Source organism: Dama dama, chromosome 12, assembly GCF_033118175.1.
Source record: "Dama dama isolate Ldn47 chromosome 12, ASM3311817v1, whole genome shotgun sequence".
NCBI classification, from domain to species: Eukaryota; Metazoa; Chordata; class Mammalia; order Artiodactyla; family Cervidae; genus Dama; species Dama dama.
The window spans coordinates 78,969,835-78,988,769 of record NC_083692.1 but is presented as its reverse complement, the minus strand read 5'-3'; the positions used below and the strand labels follow the sequence as shown (position 1 = coordinate 78,988,769).

Genomic DNA, 18,935 nt, shown 5'->3' with positions numbered 1-18,935 from the left:
GCCACAACCCCCATCAGCCAGCTAACCTGACTTAGGGGATCTACAATCCTGAGACTGGAGAAGTGCTTAATTTGAGCTCCAACGTGGCCCCCAGAGGGACATGGTGGCCAATACTGACCTTTGATTTGTGCCTGCTGGCGGCTGACAGTAATGGGTTTGGTCCCCACCAACTGACCAAGTTCTTTGCCCACGGCTCTTTCGGTCTGTTCACCCATAACTGTGAGCGAAAAGGCCCACAGTACTACGAACAGGTGCCTGTCTATGTCTGCCCGGGGGGAAGAAGGGATCGAAACCAAATTGAAAAATGTGGGGGAGTTGACTCTTTTTATTGCGCCGCTTGCGGTCGCAAAACCACGGGAACAGTCCATTTCGCACCTCCAAGAATCCTTGAGCTCCTTGGCTGAAGTAGTGTTACAGAATAGGAGAGGTTTAGATTTGTTGTTTCTGCAACAAAGAGGATTATGTGCAACACTGAGAGAAAAATGCTGTTTCTATATCGACCATTCAGGGGTGGTACAAAAATCTCTCCAGAAAGTAAGAGAGAGACTAGCCCAGTGGAAGAGAGAACAAAAAGCCCAACAAGGCTGGTTTGAATCTTGGTTTCAGCACTCCCCCTGGTTGACCACTTTGATTTCCACCCTCCTGGGTCCACTTATAATATTAATATTGTTACTGACCTTTGGTCCATGCATTTTAAGCCGTCTGTTCTCATTTATTAGGGAGTGCCTAAATACCATCCAAATTATGGTATTGAGACAACAATATCAGTCAATTTCACAGGGTAAAGAGGAAGATTCCTCTACTTGAACAACAGACAGGGGGGAAATGTGAGGCTGTCACGGCTAATGCCATGGCAGGCAGCCTAGATTAGGAGTAGGCCTGGTTTCCCAGGGTAACATAATTATCAGGCCTTCTGGAGCCAGCCAATCAACATATACCTAGCCAGAAAAAAGGGAACCTATCAGGGGAAAGCTGAAAGCCCCACGTTGGGCCAACAAAAATTACCTTGCAACTGTGTAACCAATCAGCTTGCGCCAACTACCCACTGTGTAACCAATCCGATTGTGCCAACTACCTGCTGCTTATTTTGACCTAATAAATACCCGAGAGAACTGGGGCTCGGGGCCTTTCGTCCTCACACACCTGGTGAGGGCGGGAGGCCCTGGCTCGAGTCAGTAATAAATTCCCCTATTGCGAGTTGCATTGTTTCGAGGAGTCTTCTTTCCTGACCGGGGACTCGGACTACGGGCAGAACAAACAGATGAGCAGAAGTTAACATCATGCCAGTTCTGAGGCGAAAGGGGGTGACTCTTTGGCAGTTGACACTTCTGTGATTTTGGAAGCCCCGAGGCACAATTTAAGATGCCCAGCTTCCCTCAGGGCCACAAAGAGAGATCACATGTATGGGCCATGGTCACTCCTGAGAATGTCTGAAGAAGAGATGACCCGGGCCTCTGACATTTCAGGTGAGCCTCAGCTTCCAGTCAACCCCACTAATTAAGTGAGTAAATTGAGGGATTCCAGTGCAGTTGAGCCCCCTTTCACCACATGGAGCAGAGGTGTCATGAGATAATTAAACAGTGAGTTTTGAGGTGGTTTGTTGTGCAGCAAAACGCAATGACACTAATGCCCGTGAAGAGAATCCTGTTGAAGACTTGTGAAATATTAGCAAGAATGAAAGATGTTTTTCCTCTCTCTGATTTCTGATTGTCTCTTAGAGCTGGACCTGAAACATCTGTCTGTTTCACCAAACTTCTTCACGTGTGGTCTGAGTGCTCCTGCCTTAGCGCAGAAGATTAGCTGGTGATGCTCAGGTGTGATGAGAGCCTTGGGCCCCATAGAACAGGCGCAGGTGGTTGGTTGCTCATGTTGGAGCCCTACAGTAAACAGGGAGATGTGAGCTTTCCTTGTTCAATTTGATTTTTATATTTCACTCATTCTTCTCACTCCATGTGACTTTAAAAAATGAGGGACTATTTAAGAGGTCAGATCTGTATCTCTATAACTAACACAACAGAATGTTTTCAATTTCAAATCCATTTGAGAACCCAAAGAAACTGAAAAGTCTGGTGCATGTTTTCTTGGTTACATATGACTTTCTTAAAGACACAGGTATTTTTGAAGAAATCTCATTTCCAGGTTTACATTTCCCCATGTGTATAAGAGTAGATTTTCCAAATTATGTGCCACTGCATCCAGGAATTGATTACCTGTGTGGAAAGTGCTTTATCTCCTTACCTCCTAAGGTGAGGAAGAACCCAAGGAATGTGGAATCACAGGTCAGTTTCAAGCAGCATTATATATTGAAGGGCTGTAAAAATGTAATCAATTTCTATATGTTCTTTGGTATGAAAAGTACAGGAAGCACTGTTGCAGCAGCACACAGTATAGACAGATTGTGTCCTTGCTTTTTCTCTGTGCTTTTTGTTTCTACCAATTCAGAGTTAGCTAAAACACAGGGTCTTCACTGATAGCATTAGAAATGTCTTCCATTGATCTTTATGCCAATAATGCTGAAGACCCAGTTTGGGAAGTTGACCAGCAGCTCTTTTTTGGCATGTTGTTTTATTCCATCAACACTACTGTACAATGAACTACAGGTTCACCTCACTCACTTCTGTGCTTTACCTTCCAGTTCTATGCACATTCATATCGCAAAACGGATTCAACCATTTGCAATCTGATGGACAAATAGATTCATTACTGCCTTGTGAATGACCTTTGAGAAAGAAATCTTTCACATTAATGTCTCTTAAATAGTTTCGGTCTGAGGGATTTGAATGCAAACCAGTACTGTTTTTTATAATATGTATTATCTTTCCTAAACATAGTGACACTAATACATTTTTTAAATATAAATTTATGAAAGAGAGAGAGCACCATAGCCCCATACTTCAGGAGGCTGGACAGAGGCTGGATATTAATTACTAATGTATATGGTGGGGAGAAACCTGAAAACACAAGCTATGAGATGAAGAGCCCAGAAGCAAATTAATTCATGCTGACAAACCCCAGAAAGACCCCAGAACTAGCAGCCTGTGCCAGAGGAGCCTGGTGGGTTGCAGTCCATAGCGTCGCACAGAGTCAGACGCACCTGAAGTTACTAAACAGCAGCAAAGTGCCAACGCAGCATTAAGTGACAGTGCTAGTCACTCAGTTACGTCCAGCTCTTTGTGACCCCATGGGCTACAGCCCACCAGGCTCCTCTGCCCATGGAATTATCCAGGCAAGAATGTTGGAATGGGTAGCCATTCCCTCCTCCAGGGGATCTTCCTGACCCAGGGATCGAACAGGGCTCTCCTGCACTGTGGGCAGATTCTTTACCGTCTGAGCCATCAGAGAAGCCCGATATGATATCAAACTGGTGGGTTATTTGGAAGTCTGCAAAATGAGCACAGGGCCAGATGATTGATCAGCTTCATATACCTGGAAATTACTAAGTAAGAAACTCAGATCCTGGAGTTCAGTTATTCACTATCACAGTTACAATATAAACTGGGGGAGAGACCAATTTTAGTAGTGCATGTCCCCTATCAATGCTTCTTCCAGATATCAAAGTGATTTTTTAAAATGCAAACAGCCACATAGTAAATAAATGACATACAGATATCCATGTAGTGGGAAGTTTGAACTAAAGCAAAATCAAAATCTCTAACCAGTTAAATGAGACAAAATTGACTGTTCTGGTATAAAACATGCAGACTTCCATGCCAGATGTGTGAGACAGCATATCCCCATATTACATTCATGCACATAAAGAAATACCATAAAGACTAGCTCTTAGGATGCAGCAATAGTGAAGGGTAACTATTACCCAGGTATAACCATATTATTTCAGATAGGTTTGAAAACTGTCTAGTTTACTTGGAATCACAGGAAAAGAGGAGGATAGGATTGGAATCAATGATATGGCCAGTATACTGGTGGTAGTGGAGATTAGTGATGTTTAGGAACAGTCCAGTTGGTTGAGGGAGCTACAGTGACTGGAATCCCTGTTTATCTGTGTCTGCATTTCCCCCTGATTACTGCAAACACTGTCATTCATTGAATTTCCCATTTCCCCCCCCCCCATAATGGCTCTTCCTTGGCGCTGGTCCCAGAGCGGCAGCAGGCCCGGGTTTGGGTGTGGGATGCAGGGGGCTGAGGGGCACTGTGTGGAGGCGCAGAGGTATGTGGCTGAGTCTTCAGGCTGGGATCCTCCGATGTACATGGAGCTGTCGCCCTCCTTAGTGTTCAGAGTGACTCTCACTCGTCCTCGCTTCTTTTCATCCCCATTTACACTCACTACAAACAGGTTCTTGGGGCCCTTTGCAGGTCCCCATCTGTACCAGTGTAAGGCATAGAAAGAGCTGGGAGGGAAACTGCAGGTGAAATTGGCGCTCTCTCCTTCCTGAACCCACAGCGAGGCAGGACGCTGTTCCACAGTCAAGAGGCTGCTCACTCCTGTTCAGAAAGACAAGGTCACACATAGAAACTGATTTCTCTACAGTGTTCGTTGCCTTCACACATTCCCAAATATTAGAATCTTGAGGTGCCTGACTGCATCTCCCTCCTTCCCCATCACCACCCCAGACTGTTCAGAATGTCTTCAGCAGCCTCAGGACTTACGGCCAAGATGAAGCCACAGGATCAGCCATGAGGCTGTCAAGGTGTTCCTCTCCATTTATCCTGATCAAGTATCCTCAGTAGAAGAATGTTCTGCAGCCTAGATCTGTGAAACATTCTGCTTCAGAAAATAGGTTTCTGTACCTGGTTGCCCAACCAATCAGAGACAAGACCACATACATGTGCTAGAAACACCAACCATTTCTGCCCTAGAATCAGTTTCCTGTGGTTCACAATGAGGGATCAAACACTGCTTTCCTGAGACCAACTTCACAAACACTGAGATGAGCTCACTACACAAAGAGAACCGACAACCTTTCAGAAGTGGGCTACTTAATCATGGACTGCTACTATTCAAATTGAGAGAGTGGGATGGTAATATGTGACATGAATCCCACTTTGGTTAAGAATCTTTATACGTATTTTAAACAAAATTTTTAAAACTTTCAAATTCTCCAAATAGAAATGTTCACCCACATAATGTGCTGAACTTTGTTTTGCTTCAAGTACATTATTCTAATATGGAAGTCACACAAAGAGTTACTATTTTTCCTAATTTACAAATAACAAAAACTGAAGCTCAAAGAGTTTGGGTGATTAACTCAAGGTGAAATATCAGGTAAGTGGCATAGTAAGAATTAGAACACTTATCTATCTGGTATGGAGCATATGGTGTTTGGAATCTGTCATGCCCCTACATTTGTGATATTCTGTAAATGTTTTAAAAATAATAGGAGTCTACTTGTTGATTTTCTTTCTTTCTTTAAAAAGAATTATCTTGATGTCAATCATTTCTAAAGACTTTATTGAACTTGTTACAATATTGCTTCTGGATTTTTTAATGTTTTTTTTTGGGGGGGGGGACAAAACATGTGGAATCTTAGCTCTCTGATCAAGAATCAAACCAGCACAGTACCCACTGAACTGGATAAGCACTTTAAAGACAATACAATACTCTATTAGATAGAGAGTTACTTTTGGGATGAGGAAGGCATCTGCTCTAAGTAAGTTATGGAGGGAGGGCTCCACTCTGACTCTTACTCTGCAACACCAGGCAAGGTATTGAACCTCTCTAATGTTTAATTTCCATTTCTGTGAATAGTCAGTATCCTTCTGCTGGGCACTAGGCTCACATTGGCATTCATCATCTCATTCACTTCTCCTAAGAACCCTGCATGGTAGATTCTATCAATATCCACATTGCAGATATGAGGAAATTGAAGCATAAAAATAATTGATACTCCCAAGATCACTCAACTAGTGAGTGATAGGTCTAGAAACATAATCCAAGTCTTCCATCCTAAGCACTGTTACATTGCCTCCCTAAAGTAGTGTGGACCCAACCTTGAAGGGTTAGGAGAAGAACTGAGTGAGTACACAGCTGAAAATCACCTTGCATAACACTTTCCCTAGCGTTGGCACTCAGTCAGTTGCAAGCAATGCACAAAACGTTGAGGATTTGGGAGCCAAACTCTCAAATGGCAAAGGAGTCTATCCACGAGATAGAGCTTAATATTTTTTGAGGTGTAATTGGCAGTTTAAATGGTAGATTTTATGTATTTTCATAAGTTTCTATAGTCTATCATGTTCTTAATGTTCAGGGAAAATCAGTTCATTAGGGTGTTATATTGAGAGATTGAGATGTTGTTGGAATGAGTACACCAAGCAGTGTTTGCTACGATTGCTTAGTTTTTTCCCCATTTTTGAGTCTTGCTCCCATTCTCAGAATATTTCTATACTATACTACAAGAAAGGACAGAGCAGTAGAAATGATTTTACTTACCAGAAGAAGAAAAAGGAAAAAAAAAAAAAAAAAAAACAACAACAAACCTTTGTGCAATAATTCTGAGCTTCCTTTCCAAGGTAGCCTATTACTTGCCAGCCAAAATCATCCCATGTAAGATATTCTGCATAAAGGTAAACATGAAGATACTTTTTGGCCAACCCAATATTTGTCGTTTGAAGTCAATCATTTTCACATCTAGTAGGTAAAGATTATCAGGGCTTCCCTGAGAGCTCAGTTGGTAAAGAATCCACCTGCAATGCAGGAGACCTCCATTCGATTCCTGGGTCCGGAAGATCCGCTGGAGAAGGGATAGGCTATCCACTCAAGTATTTTGGGGCTTCCCTTGTGGCTCAGATTGTAAAGAATCCGCCTGCAATGTGGGAGACCTGGGTTCGATCCCTGGATTGGGAAGATCCCCTGAAGAAGGGAAAGCCTACCCACTCCAGTACTCTGGCCTAGAGAATTCCACGGACTGTATAGCCCATGGGGTCGCAAAGATTCGGACACGACTGAGTGACTTTAACTCACAGGTAAAGATTAAAACCAGTCTGTTCTCCCGAATCTTCTCATTTCCTATGATTACTTCAATGAGACGTTTACTGATTTTGGTTCAACAGTGGAAGCCCCTATTGTGACCAGCGTGCATGCATGCTTAGCCTCTCAGTCTTTGAAACATTTGGACTGTAGCCACTCAGGCTCTTCAGTCCACGGGATTCTCCAGGCACATAATACCAGTGACTAGGTTTGCCCGCAGTTTAATCCATGACCACTAGAGGGCAGCACGGTGCCCAGTGTCCGCCTCACAGAATATTCAGCAGGACACCAGGTGGCAGTGCTTCGGCTTTCATTGCTGCTGAGCAGCTGCGGGGGCCTGATTCTCTGGGAATGCGAATAGTAAGACTGAGATAAGGCATTCACAAAGCTGTGACATTTGAGTTTTCAGAGGTGCCCCCACTCCCAGAGGGATAGCATCACAGCAGAGAGGGCAAAGGCAAGAGGCACAGGTCTTGATATAGGAGTATGCTTGGAGTGTTTTAAGGAGTGATATCTCTTTTCCTGTAGCCTCTTGTTTTTCCAGGCACTATACAACTAACAAATTTGCTAAAGCATTTAGCACTTAACTGGATAGTGGATGATTTCCTCATCTACTGATCCTGGGGCAATTTGTACCTAGGTTTACTGTCTTCTTTCCTAGTTGCCTTTAGTTTCCAGTTTAAACTAGTATAATGTCACCATCACTGAGACATCCAGCCACCCTCTCTTAGATCCAAGTGCTTCTCCATACCCAAACTTTCTCTTAAGGAACCCTCTAAGATGGTACACTCTGGAAGACAATAAAAGTTTGGGACACTTTTCACACTTAGAAAAGTTATGTTTCACTTCTCAAAGATTAAAAGAAATGGAACAATAAAACCTGTCTCATAGGGTTTTAACACTTAAATTAGATAATGGACTGGAAATGCATCCCATGGTGCCTTACTATATTATACTAAGCTCAATAAATATCAACTTTCTTTCTTTTACTAAAGCCTACCTTTCCTTCAAAGTCCACTTCTGTGACCTACTCCCCACCCCCCACATCAGTTCAGTAATGGAAGCTTCCAGGATATTTACTTAATCACTTACTTTCCTGGCGAGAGTCATTATTTTTCCTTATCCTTTTGATATCATATACATCTAGCTACATTGATACACTCAGGCTGAAAGGACACGGATGGAACAGATGAGGTTTGATTTTGGTTTCTGTAAAAACAGTAAAATCAAGGTCATATTGCAAGTTTACTACCTATTGGATATAATATTTATGATTTGGATCTCCAAGATTTTGCCATTCTTATTACCTGTTTTCTCTTTTTATTGATTTATGAGCTTTTAATATATCCTGCATTTGAGTCTTTTCAGGACTATGTATTGCATATATAGCCTTCCAGTCGGACTTTGACTTTTCCCTCTCTTTGCAGTGATTTTTTTTTTCTTTTTTAATTTTTATTATTATTATTTTTTTTTCCCAGTGGGTTTTGTCATACATTGATATGAATCAGCCATGGATTTACATGTATTCCCAATCCCGATCCCCCCTCCCACCTCCCTCTCCACCCGATTCCTCTGGGTCTTCCCAGTGCACCAGGCCCGAGCACTTGTCTCGTGCATCCCACCTGGGCTGGTGATCTGTTTCACCATAGATAGTATACATGCTGTTCTTTTCAAATATCCCACCCTCACATTCTCCCACAAAGTTCAAAAGTCTGTTCTGTGTTTCTGTGTCTCTTTTTCTGTTCTGCATATAGGGTTATCGTTATCACCTTTCTAAATTCCATATACATGTGTGAGTATGCTGTAATGTTCTTTATCTTTCTGGCTTACTTCACTCTGTATAATGGGCTCCAGCTTCATCCATCTCATTAGGACTGGTTCAAATGAATTCTTTTTAATGGCTGAATAATATTCCATGGTGTATATGTACCACAGCTTCCTTATCCATTCATCTGCTGATGGGCATCTAGGTTGCTTCCATGTCCTGGCTATTATAAACAGTGCTGCGATGAACATTGGGGTGCACGTGTCTCTTTCAGATCTGGTTTCCTCAGTGTGTATGCCCAGAAGTGGGATTGCTGGGTCATATGGCAGTTCTATTTCCAGTTTTTTAAGAAATCTCCACACTGTTTTCCATAGCGGCTGTACTAGTTTGCATTCCCACCAACAGTGTAAGAGGGTTCCCTTTTCTCCACACCCTCTCCAGCATTTATTGCTTGTAGACTTTTGGATAGCAGCCATCCTGACTGGCGTGTAATGGTACCTCATTGTGGTTTTGATTTGCATTTCTCTAATAATGAGTGATGTTGAGCATCTTTTCCTGTGTTTGTTAGCCATCTGTATGTCTTCTTTGGAGAAATGTCTGTTTAGTTCTTTGGCCCATTTTTTGATTGGGTCATTTATTTTTCTGGAATTGAGCTGCAGGAGTTGCTTGTATATTTTTGAGATTAATCCTTTGTCTGTTTCTTCATTTGCTATTATTTTCTCCCAATCTGAGGGCTGTCTTTTCACCTTACTTATAGTTTCCTTTGTAGTGCAAAAGCTTTTAAGTTTCATTAGGTCCCATTTGTTTAGTTTTGCTTTTATTTCCAATATTCTGGGAGGTGGGTCATAGAGGATCTTGCTTTGATTTATGTCGGAGAGTGTTTTGCCTATGTTCTCCTCTAGGAGTTTTATAGTTTCTGGTCTTACATTTAGATCTTTAATCCATTTTGAGTTTATTTTTGTGTATGGTGTTAGAAAGTGTTCTAGTTTCATTCTTTTACAAGTGGTTGACCAGTTTTCCCAGCACCACTTGTTAAAGAGGTTGTCTTTTTTCCATTGTATATCCTTGCCTCCTTTGTCAAAAATAAGGTGTCCATAGGTTCGTGGATTTATCTCTGGGCTTTCTATTCTGTTCCATTGATCTATATTTCTGTCTTTGTGCCAGTACCATACTGTCTTGATGACTGTGGCTTTGTAGTAGAGTCTGAAGTCAGGCAGGTTGATTCCTCCAGTTCCATTCTTCTTTCTCAAGATTACTTTGGCTATTCGAGGTTTTTTGTATTTCCATACAAATTGTGAAATTCTTTGGTCTAGTTCTGTGAAAAATACCGTTGGTAGCTTGATAGGGATTGCATTGAATCTATAGACTGCTTTGGGTAGAATAGCCATTTTGACAATATTAATTCTTCCAATCCATGAACACGGTATGTTTCTCCATCTGTTTGTGTCCTCTTTGATTTCTTTCATCAGTGTTTTATAGTTTTCTATGTATAGGTCCTTTGTTTCTTTAGGTAGATATACTCCTAAGTATTTTATTCTTTTTGTTGCAATGGTGAATGGTATTGTTTCCTTAATTTCTCTGTCTGTTTTTTCATTGTTAGTATATAGGAATGCAAGGGATTTCTGTGTGTTAATTTTATATCCTGCAACTTTACTATATTCATTGATTAGCTCTAGTAATTTTCTGGTAGAATCTTTAGGGTTTTCTATGTAGAGGATCATGTCATCTGCAAACAGTGAGAGTTTTACTTCTTCTTTTCCTATCTGGATTCCTTTTACTTCTTTTTCTGCTCTGATTGCTGTGGCCAGCACTTCCAACACTATGTTGAATAGTAGTGGTGAGAGTGGGCACCCTTGTCTTGTTCGTGATTTCAGGGGAAATGCCTTCAATTTTTCACCATTGAGGGTGATGCTTGCTGTGGGTTTGTCATATATAGCTTTTATTATGTTGAGGTATGTTCCTTCTATTCCTGCTTTTTGGAGAGTTTTAATCATAAATGAGTGTTGAATTTTGTCAAAGGCTTTCTCTGCATCTATTGAGATAATCATATGGTTTTTATCTTTCAATTTGTTAATGTGGTGTATTACATTGATTGATTTGCGGATATTAAAGAATCCTTGCATTCCTGGGATAAAGCCCACTTGGTCATGGTGTATGATTTTTTTAATATGTTGTTGGATTCTGTTTGCTAGAATTTTGTTAAGGATTTTTGCATCTATGTTCATCAGTGATATTGGCCTGTAGTTTTCTTTTTTTGTGGCATCTTTGTCTGGTTTTGGAATTAGGGTGATGGTGGCCTCATAAAATGAGTTTGGAAGCTTACCTTCTTCTGCAATTTTCTGGAAGAGTTTGAGTAAGATAGGTGTTAGCTCTTCTCTAAAGTTTTGGTAGAATTCAGCTGTGAAGCCATCTGGTCCTGGGCTTTTGTTTGCTGGAAGATTTTTGATGACAGTTTCGATTTCCTTGCTTGTGATGGGTCTGTTAAGATCTTCTATTTCTTCCTGGTTCAGTTTTGGAAAGTTATACTTTTCTAAGAATTTGTCCATTTCATCCAAGTTGTCCATTTTATTGGCATAGAGCTGCTGGTAGTAGTCTCTTATGATCCTTTGTATTTCAGTGTTGTCTGTTGTGATCTCTCCATTTTCATTTCTAATTTTGTTAATTTGGGGGGGGAGGAGCCAAGATGGCGGAGGAGTAGGACGGGAGACCACTTTCTCTCCTACAAATTCATCAAAAGAAAAACTGAACGCAGAGCAAACTTCGCAAAACAACTTCTGATCGCTAGCTGAGGTCATCAGGTGCCCAGAAAAGCAGCCCATTGTCTTCGAAAGGAGGTAGGACAAAATATAAAAGATAAAAAGTGAGACAAAAGAGCTAAGGACGGAGATCCGTCCCGGGAGCTCTTAGGCGGCATTGCTTGGGGTAGGGTCCGGGCCTGAGTGCCCTGAGGACAATCGGAGGGAGCTTCTGTGAGTTGCCAACATGAACTGTGGGAGACCAGAGGAGAGAGAGTAAATTAACCAGCCCTAACACACTGCCGGCCGTTCGCAGAACAAAGAGACCGAGAGGGTCCAGAGAGTAGCTCGCAAGCTGCGGACCGGCCCAGCCCCGCCGGAGGCAGGAGGCAGGGGGGAGGGGAAGGTCGCGGCGAGACACAGGGCGCGGGCACCCGGCCGGCGCGGGCAGGGACTGGGGCTGGGGACGCGGAGGGCAGAAGGCGCGCGCACCCGACTGGCGCCAGCGGAAACTGAGACTGGGTCCGTGGAAGGGAGTGGGCGCGCCACACCTGGGGAGAGTGCGCCCACCAAGCCCCTGGCTGCCTGGACCGCTCTGACGGGGAAGGCATTGAGAGCGGGCGCAGCTTTTCCTTCCGTGCTTTTGTGGAACACCCGAGGGCTGGAACCTCGCGCAGCGCGGGGCGCGCTCCATATAGAACAGCCGGGAGCCTGAGCAGCGCAGAAGGAGAGAGCAGCGTCAGCCCCTCCTGGCAGCCCCAGCCCATCCCCGCGGCGCAAGCCCCTCCCAGCGGAGCGACGGAACTAGCTACCTGAATAAGAGTCCACCTCCGCCCGCCTGTGTCAGGGCGGAAATGAGGCTCTGAAGAGACCGGCAAACAGAAGCCAAATAAACAAAGGGAACCGCTTCAGAAGGGACTGGTGCAACAGATTAAAATCCCTCTAGGAAACATTGTCTACACCGGAGGAGCCTGTAGATATCGAGAAGCGTAAGCTGGAACGAGGAGCTATCTGAAACTGAGCCGAACCCACACTGACCGCAACAGCTCCAGAGAAACTCCTAGATATAATTTTACTTTTTTCTCTTTTTTTTATTTTTTCAATTTTTTTTCCTTTTTTTCTTTTTTCTTTTTTATTTTTTCTCTTTTATTTTCCTTTAAAATCCCCTATTACTCCCCCATTACTCCTTAACTTTCATTTCCATAGACTTTTACGATTTTTTAATTAGGGGGAAAAAAAAATTTTTTTTTCTTTTTTTTCTTTTTTTTTCTTTTTCTTTCTTTTTTTTCTTTCCTTTTTCTCTTCTATTTTCTATTTTTCTTTTTCTCTTATTTCTTTTAAAGTCCTCTAGTACTCCTCTACTACTCCTTAATTTTCATTTTCAATACACTATAACCTTACAAAAAAAAAAAAAAAAAAAGAAGAGAAGCCCTATTTTTAAACCGAAGATTATTCTCTCCCAATCTTGACTCTCTGTTTTCTACCTCAGAACACCTCTATTTCCTCCTTTCCCCTTCTCTTCCCAATCCAATTCTGTGAATCTTTGTAGGTGACTGGGCTACGGAGAACACTCTGGGAACAGACAGCTGCGTAGATCTGTCTCTCTCCTCTTGAGTCCCCCTTTTTCTCCTCCTGTTCATCTCTATCTCCCTCCTCCCTCTCCTCTTCTTCATGTGACTCTGTGAACCTCTCTGGGTGTCCCTAACGGGGGAGAATCTTTTAGCCATTAACCTAGAAGTTTTCTTATCAGGGCTGCATAGTTGGAGAAGTCCTGAGACTACAGGAAGAATAAAACTGAAATCCAGAGGCAGGAGACTTAAGCCCAAAACCTGAGAACACCAGAAAACTCCTGACTACAAGGAACTTTAAGTAATAAGTGACTGTCCAAAAGCCTCCATACCTACACTGAAACCAACCACCACACAAGAGCCAATAAGTTTTAGAGCAAGACATACCACGCAAATTCTCCAGCAACGCAGGAACATAGCCCTGAACATCAACATACAGGCTGCCCAAGGTCACACCTAACACATAGACCCATCTCAAAACTCATTACTGGGCACTCCATTGCTCTCCAAAGAGTAGAAATCAAGTTCCACGCACCAGAACACTGACGCAAGCTTCCCTAACCAGGAAACCTTGACAAGCCAATCGTCTAACCCTACCCACTGGGTTAATCCTCCACAACAAAAAGGAACCACAGACCTCCAGAATACAGAAAGCCCACTCCAGATACAGCAATCTAAACAAGATGAAAAGGCAAAGAAATACCCAACAGGTAAAGGAACATGAAAAATGCCCACCAAGTCAAACAAAAGAGGAGGAGATAGGGAATCTACCTGAAAAAGAATTTAGAATAATGATAATAAAAATGATCCAAAATCTTGAGAACAAAATGGAGTTACAGATAAATAGCCTGAAAACAAAGATTGAAAAGATTCAAGAACTGTTTAATAAAGACCTAGAAGAAATAAAAAAGAGTCAATTACAAATGAATAATGCAATGAATGAGATCAAAAACACTTTGGAGGGAACCAAGAGTAGAATAACGGAGGCAGAAGATAGGATAAGTGAGGTAGAAGATAAAATGGTGGAAATAAATGAAGCAGAGAGGAAAAAAGAAAAAAGGATCAAAAGAAATGAGGACAACCTCAGGGACCTCTGGGACACTGTGAAACGCCCCAACATTCGAATCATAGGAGTTCCAGAAGAAGAAGACAAAAAGAAAGGCCATGAGAAAATACTCGAGGAGATAATAGCTGAAAACTTCCCTAAAACGGGGAAGGAAATAGCCACCCAAGTCCAAGAAACCCAGAGAGTCCCAAACAGGATAAACCCAAGGCGAAACACCCCAAGACACATATTAATCAAATTAACAAAGATCAAACACAAAGAACAAATATTAAAAGCAGCAAGGGAAAAACAACAAATAACACACAAAGGGATTCCCATAAGGATAACAGCTGATCTATCAATAGAAACCCTCCAGGCCAGAAGGGAATGGCAGGACGTACTGAAAGTAATGAAAGAGAATAACCTACAACCTAGATTACTGTATCCAGCAAGGATCTCATTCAGATATGAAGGAGAATTCAAAAGCTTTACAGATAAGCAAAAGCTGAGAGAATTCAGCACCACCAAACCAGCTCTTCAACAAATGCTAAAGGATCTTCTCTAGACAGGAAATGCAGAAAGGCTGTATAAATGTGAACCCAAAACAACAAAGTAAATGGCAACGGGACCACACCTATCAATAATTACCCTAAATGTAAATGGGTTGAATGCCCCAACCAAAAGACAAAGATTGGCTGAATGGATACAAAAACAAGACCCCTATATATGCTGTCTACAAGAGACCCACCTCAAAACAAGAGACACATACAGACTAAAAGTGAAGGGCTGGAAAAAAGTATTTCATGCAAACGGAGACCAAAAGAAAGCAGGAGTCGCAATACTCATATCAGATAAAATAGACTTTCAAATAAAGGAAGTGAAAAGAGACAAAGAAGGACACTACATAATGATCAAAGGATCAATCAAAAAAGAAGATATAACAATTATAAATATATATGCACCCAACATAGGAGCACCGCAATATGTACGGCAAACGCTAACAAGTATGAAAGAGGAAATTAATAGTAACACAATAATAGTGGGAGACTTTAATACCCCACTCACAACTATGGATAGATCAACTAAACAGAAAATTAACAAGGAAACACAAACCTTAAATGACACAATGGACCAGCTAGACCTAATTGATATCTATAGGACATTTCACCCCAAAACAATCAACTTCACCTTTTTCTCAAGTGCACACGGAACATTCTCCAGAATAGATCACATCCTGGGCCATAAATCTGGTCTTGGAAAATTCAAAAAAATTGAAATCATTCCAGTCATCTTTTCTGACCACAGTGCAGTAAGATTAGATCTCAATTACAGGGAAAAAATTGTTAAAACTTCAAACATATGGAGGCTAAATAACACGCTTCTGAATAACCAACAAATCATAGAAGAAATCAAAAAAGAAATCAAAATATGTATAGAAATGAATGAAAATGAAAACACAACAACCCAAAACCTATGGGACACAGTAAAAGCAGTGCTAAGGGGAAGGTTCATAGCATTACAGGCTTACATCAAGAAACAGGAAAAAAACCAATTAAATAACCTAACTCTACACCTAAAGCAATTAGAGAAGGAAGAAATGAAGAACCCCAGAGTTAGGAGAAGGAAAGAAATCTTAAAAATCAGGGCAGAAATAAATGCAAAAGAAACTAAAGAGACCATAGGAAAAATCAACAAAGCTAAAAGCTGGTTTTTTGAAAAAATAAACAAAATTGACAAACCATTAGCAAGACTCATTAAGAAACAAAGAGAGAAAAACCAAATTTGCAGTGATTTTTAACAAACAAAAACAATTAAAATATACTTGCATGCTCATAAGAAGCTCCCTTGAAACTTTTAAGTGTTTGTTTTCTTTAAAAACTTTAGAAATGCTTACCTTTTGTGACTATTATTGCCTGTGATAAGTCAGGTATCATTATTAATGATGTTTCCCAGAATACAACATATCAATTTCCCCTGAGGATTAGTAAGAGTTTTGCCCACTAAAATAGACCCTTGGATTTGTCTTCAATGCTTGGCAAACTTCTGCCAAAACCACAGAGGTGGACTTGCAGAATTCCTTATTCATATTTATTACTTTCCATATAGTGTTGTTCTTGAATAAAGAGCTTGTTTTATATGAAGTTAAGTACAACAGTAAGTGGAGATTCTTGCTATGAGCAAAGAGATTATAGAATGGGTAATGCATGAGGTAGTTAGAAATACCAGTTACAACCATGTGGTCATTTGCAGTACCAAAAAATATAATAGTTATGAAATTACTTTCATTTTATATGAATATATTTATGTATACATCAACCATTTTAAACTTCCATCTCCAGTTTTCCTGCCTGTAGTAGCACAAAACATGCTACTACAAGTTAATTTTTATCTCCTTGCATCTCAGTAATTAAGTTAAAAAATTCAGTGGATCCTCTAATCCAGGTATCAGAGGAAAGAGCATCACCCCTACATGGATAAATGGACTTGGCATTCTCTTTGAGGGAGAGAAGTTGCTTTGGTTGATTGAAGAAATAATTGCATCATATTAGCAGGAAGCATTATTTTCCTGTTGTCCTTATGAGAAAGTTGTGTTGTTCAAGGAGGTATTGATGAATACCAAGTTAACAAGGAGGGAACTTAACTAGTTAAGGTATTATGGTAGCTTTGTACCATTTCAACTTAACTATCTGGAAATCTATTTCCTTGAATTTGCTTCCCTTTTTTGTTCTGTGTTAGGCTTGGCCATGAAAGAGATTTGTGTAAGTTTTGGAAGATACTTGTGATGAAGTAGCCATATTTTTATGTTCCACAGGTTGGTGCAGAGCTCCAGGGACTATGGCAATACATAATGTTGCTGCTGATCTGATAGTTCAACTTATTATTGACTCACAACTCCTCTACCTCCCATCAGAGCTCTTACTCATGTTCTCTTTGAATTAGACCAAGTATGCATGTAGCATGATGGCAAGTGATATCCACTTCTCTTGAAAGTCACCCACTACTGTGAGACTGAAGGAGGTAAGGGACAGACAAGCTTTAGTGTGTCTTCTGGGTTCCGTTGTCCTCATCCACCTCCATACATGTCACAGTTCCTCCATGCTTAATGGTTCTCACTTGATTTCTGTGTTGCAATCAGGATTCTTAGTAGCCATATAATTCTTCCCAGCTACATCAACTAATGAGGCACTTCTTCCTTGTCCTTTTTTTCTTTTCTTTATGCATCTTCTCCCCTTTTCCTTCCCATCATTTTCCTCATCTCTTACTGCTCTCTGACTCTCCTTCCAGATGACTCTAGATTTGCTCTCGTGAGTGCTCCCCCACTGTGTCCCCCCTTCTTCCTACCAGAGATACTGCACAGGTGCAGCCCCATCTGTCCCCGTGTGCCTCTCTCAGGACGCAGTAGTACACAGCGGTGTCTCTCAGGGTGACCTGGGGCAGGACCAAGGTGCTGGACTTTCTGTCTGAAGCTGTGGTCAGAGAGGCCATGCTGTTCACTGTGTCTCATGAGCCATAATGACATACTGTGGACTCTGATTGGGATTTTGCTGATATGAGTGTATATAGTCATTTCCATCAATGGTATAGTTATTACAAGGCAGGTTTATATCTTCTCCTTCAGCACAATCCATGGAGCTGGGCTGGGTGGTCTTAGCATCAATCACGGTCCCTATGGGGTTAGAAAATCAAATTAGCACTGGAACACAAATCAGTATAATTCTATGGATCAAAGTTATAACGATCCCATAACTGTCTGGCCCTAACCCCTACTCCAGTGTTTCTATTTATGTCCTGCAAAAATATTATTGATGTTCATTATTGGGCTACAAGGAGATCAAGCCAGTCAATCTAAAGGAAATGAACCCTAAATATTCATTTAGGAAGGACTGATGCTGAAACTGAAGCTCCAATACTTGGTTAAAGACCCAACTCATTGGAAAATATCCTGATTCTGGGAAAGATTGAAGGCAAAAGGAGAAGGGGGCATCAAAGGATGAAATGGTTAAACAGCATTACCATCTCAATGGACATGAATTTGAGCATACTCCAGGAGATAGTAGAGGACATAGGAGCCTGGCATACTGCCGTCCATGTACGTAAAAAGTTGTATACACTTTAGTGACTGAACAACAACAAAATTACAAAGACCAAAAATGTGACAAGAATCAGAGATCCATAGGCTTTGTTCCATGGGTCGTTGACTCAATAGACCCAGAGATTTCCTACAACCTGCTTACTGCTAAGGACTCATCCGGAATCATGGCCATGATTTAACTTGTCATATAGAAGTCTGTCCTCTTTAGCAAACCCACAGATCACTTCTCAGTTCTATCACTATAATGCTGAAAACAGCACAAGGAGAGGAGTAGAGAGCAAATAACTCTTTGTGGCCCTTTGCCCTCAAAGTCATCCCTTGTAGACACAGAACACTTACCCATGGTAAGAAACACAGTTACTCCAGTCACCAGCCTCATACTTCAAGAACAAGCTAGGACCATGGACTCAGAGCTCAGGCTTGTGTCTGATCCTCGGCTTAAGGAGGTTCCAGAGAACAGAGGCAACAGCTGCTAGTAAAGACTTACAACGAGTGCAGATACCACTGTGTTATTGCCAGGACCATCTCAGCCAATGGTCAAGCATTTCCTTATCTAGGTCTTCCTCCTCTGTTTTAGTCACGTCCCCAAACAATGGTGAAACATTCCCAGCTCACTGTGCAATCATTTGTGAAGTTTAATGCCTGGCTCTGGCAAAGGAACACCACTCACAATGATGTGTCTATGCACAGCCATTGGTCTATCATTTGTTTAAGAAATTGGCTGATGCTCCAAGAAGCTTGTGGAATACAGTATTTAATCCCAGAAAAATGCACTGAACTCTGTGTTGTAAGATGATGAAAATT

The 18,935-nt window shown here is 41.4% G+C and overlaps 1 pseudogene and 1 gene segment (V, D, J or C); both read right to left on the bottom strand.

Moving 5' to 3' along the window:
- Positions 1-3,946: 3,946 nt before the first annotated feature.
- On the bottom strand, positions 3,947-4,680 carry LOC133067090 (T cell receptor alpha variable 24-like). The segment is given in 2 exon segments: positions 3,947-4,443; positions 4,609-4,680. Coding segments are annotated over 2 exon segments (552 nt in total).
- A 2,449-nt stretch (positions 4,681-7,129) lies between these two features.
- LOC133067089 (T cell receptor alpha variable 26-1-like) lies at positions 7,130-18,510 on the bottom strand (annotated as a pseudogene).
- Positions 18,511-18,935: the final 425 nt, after the last annotated feature.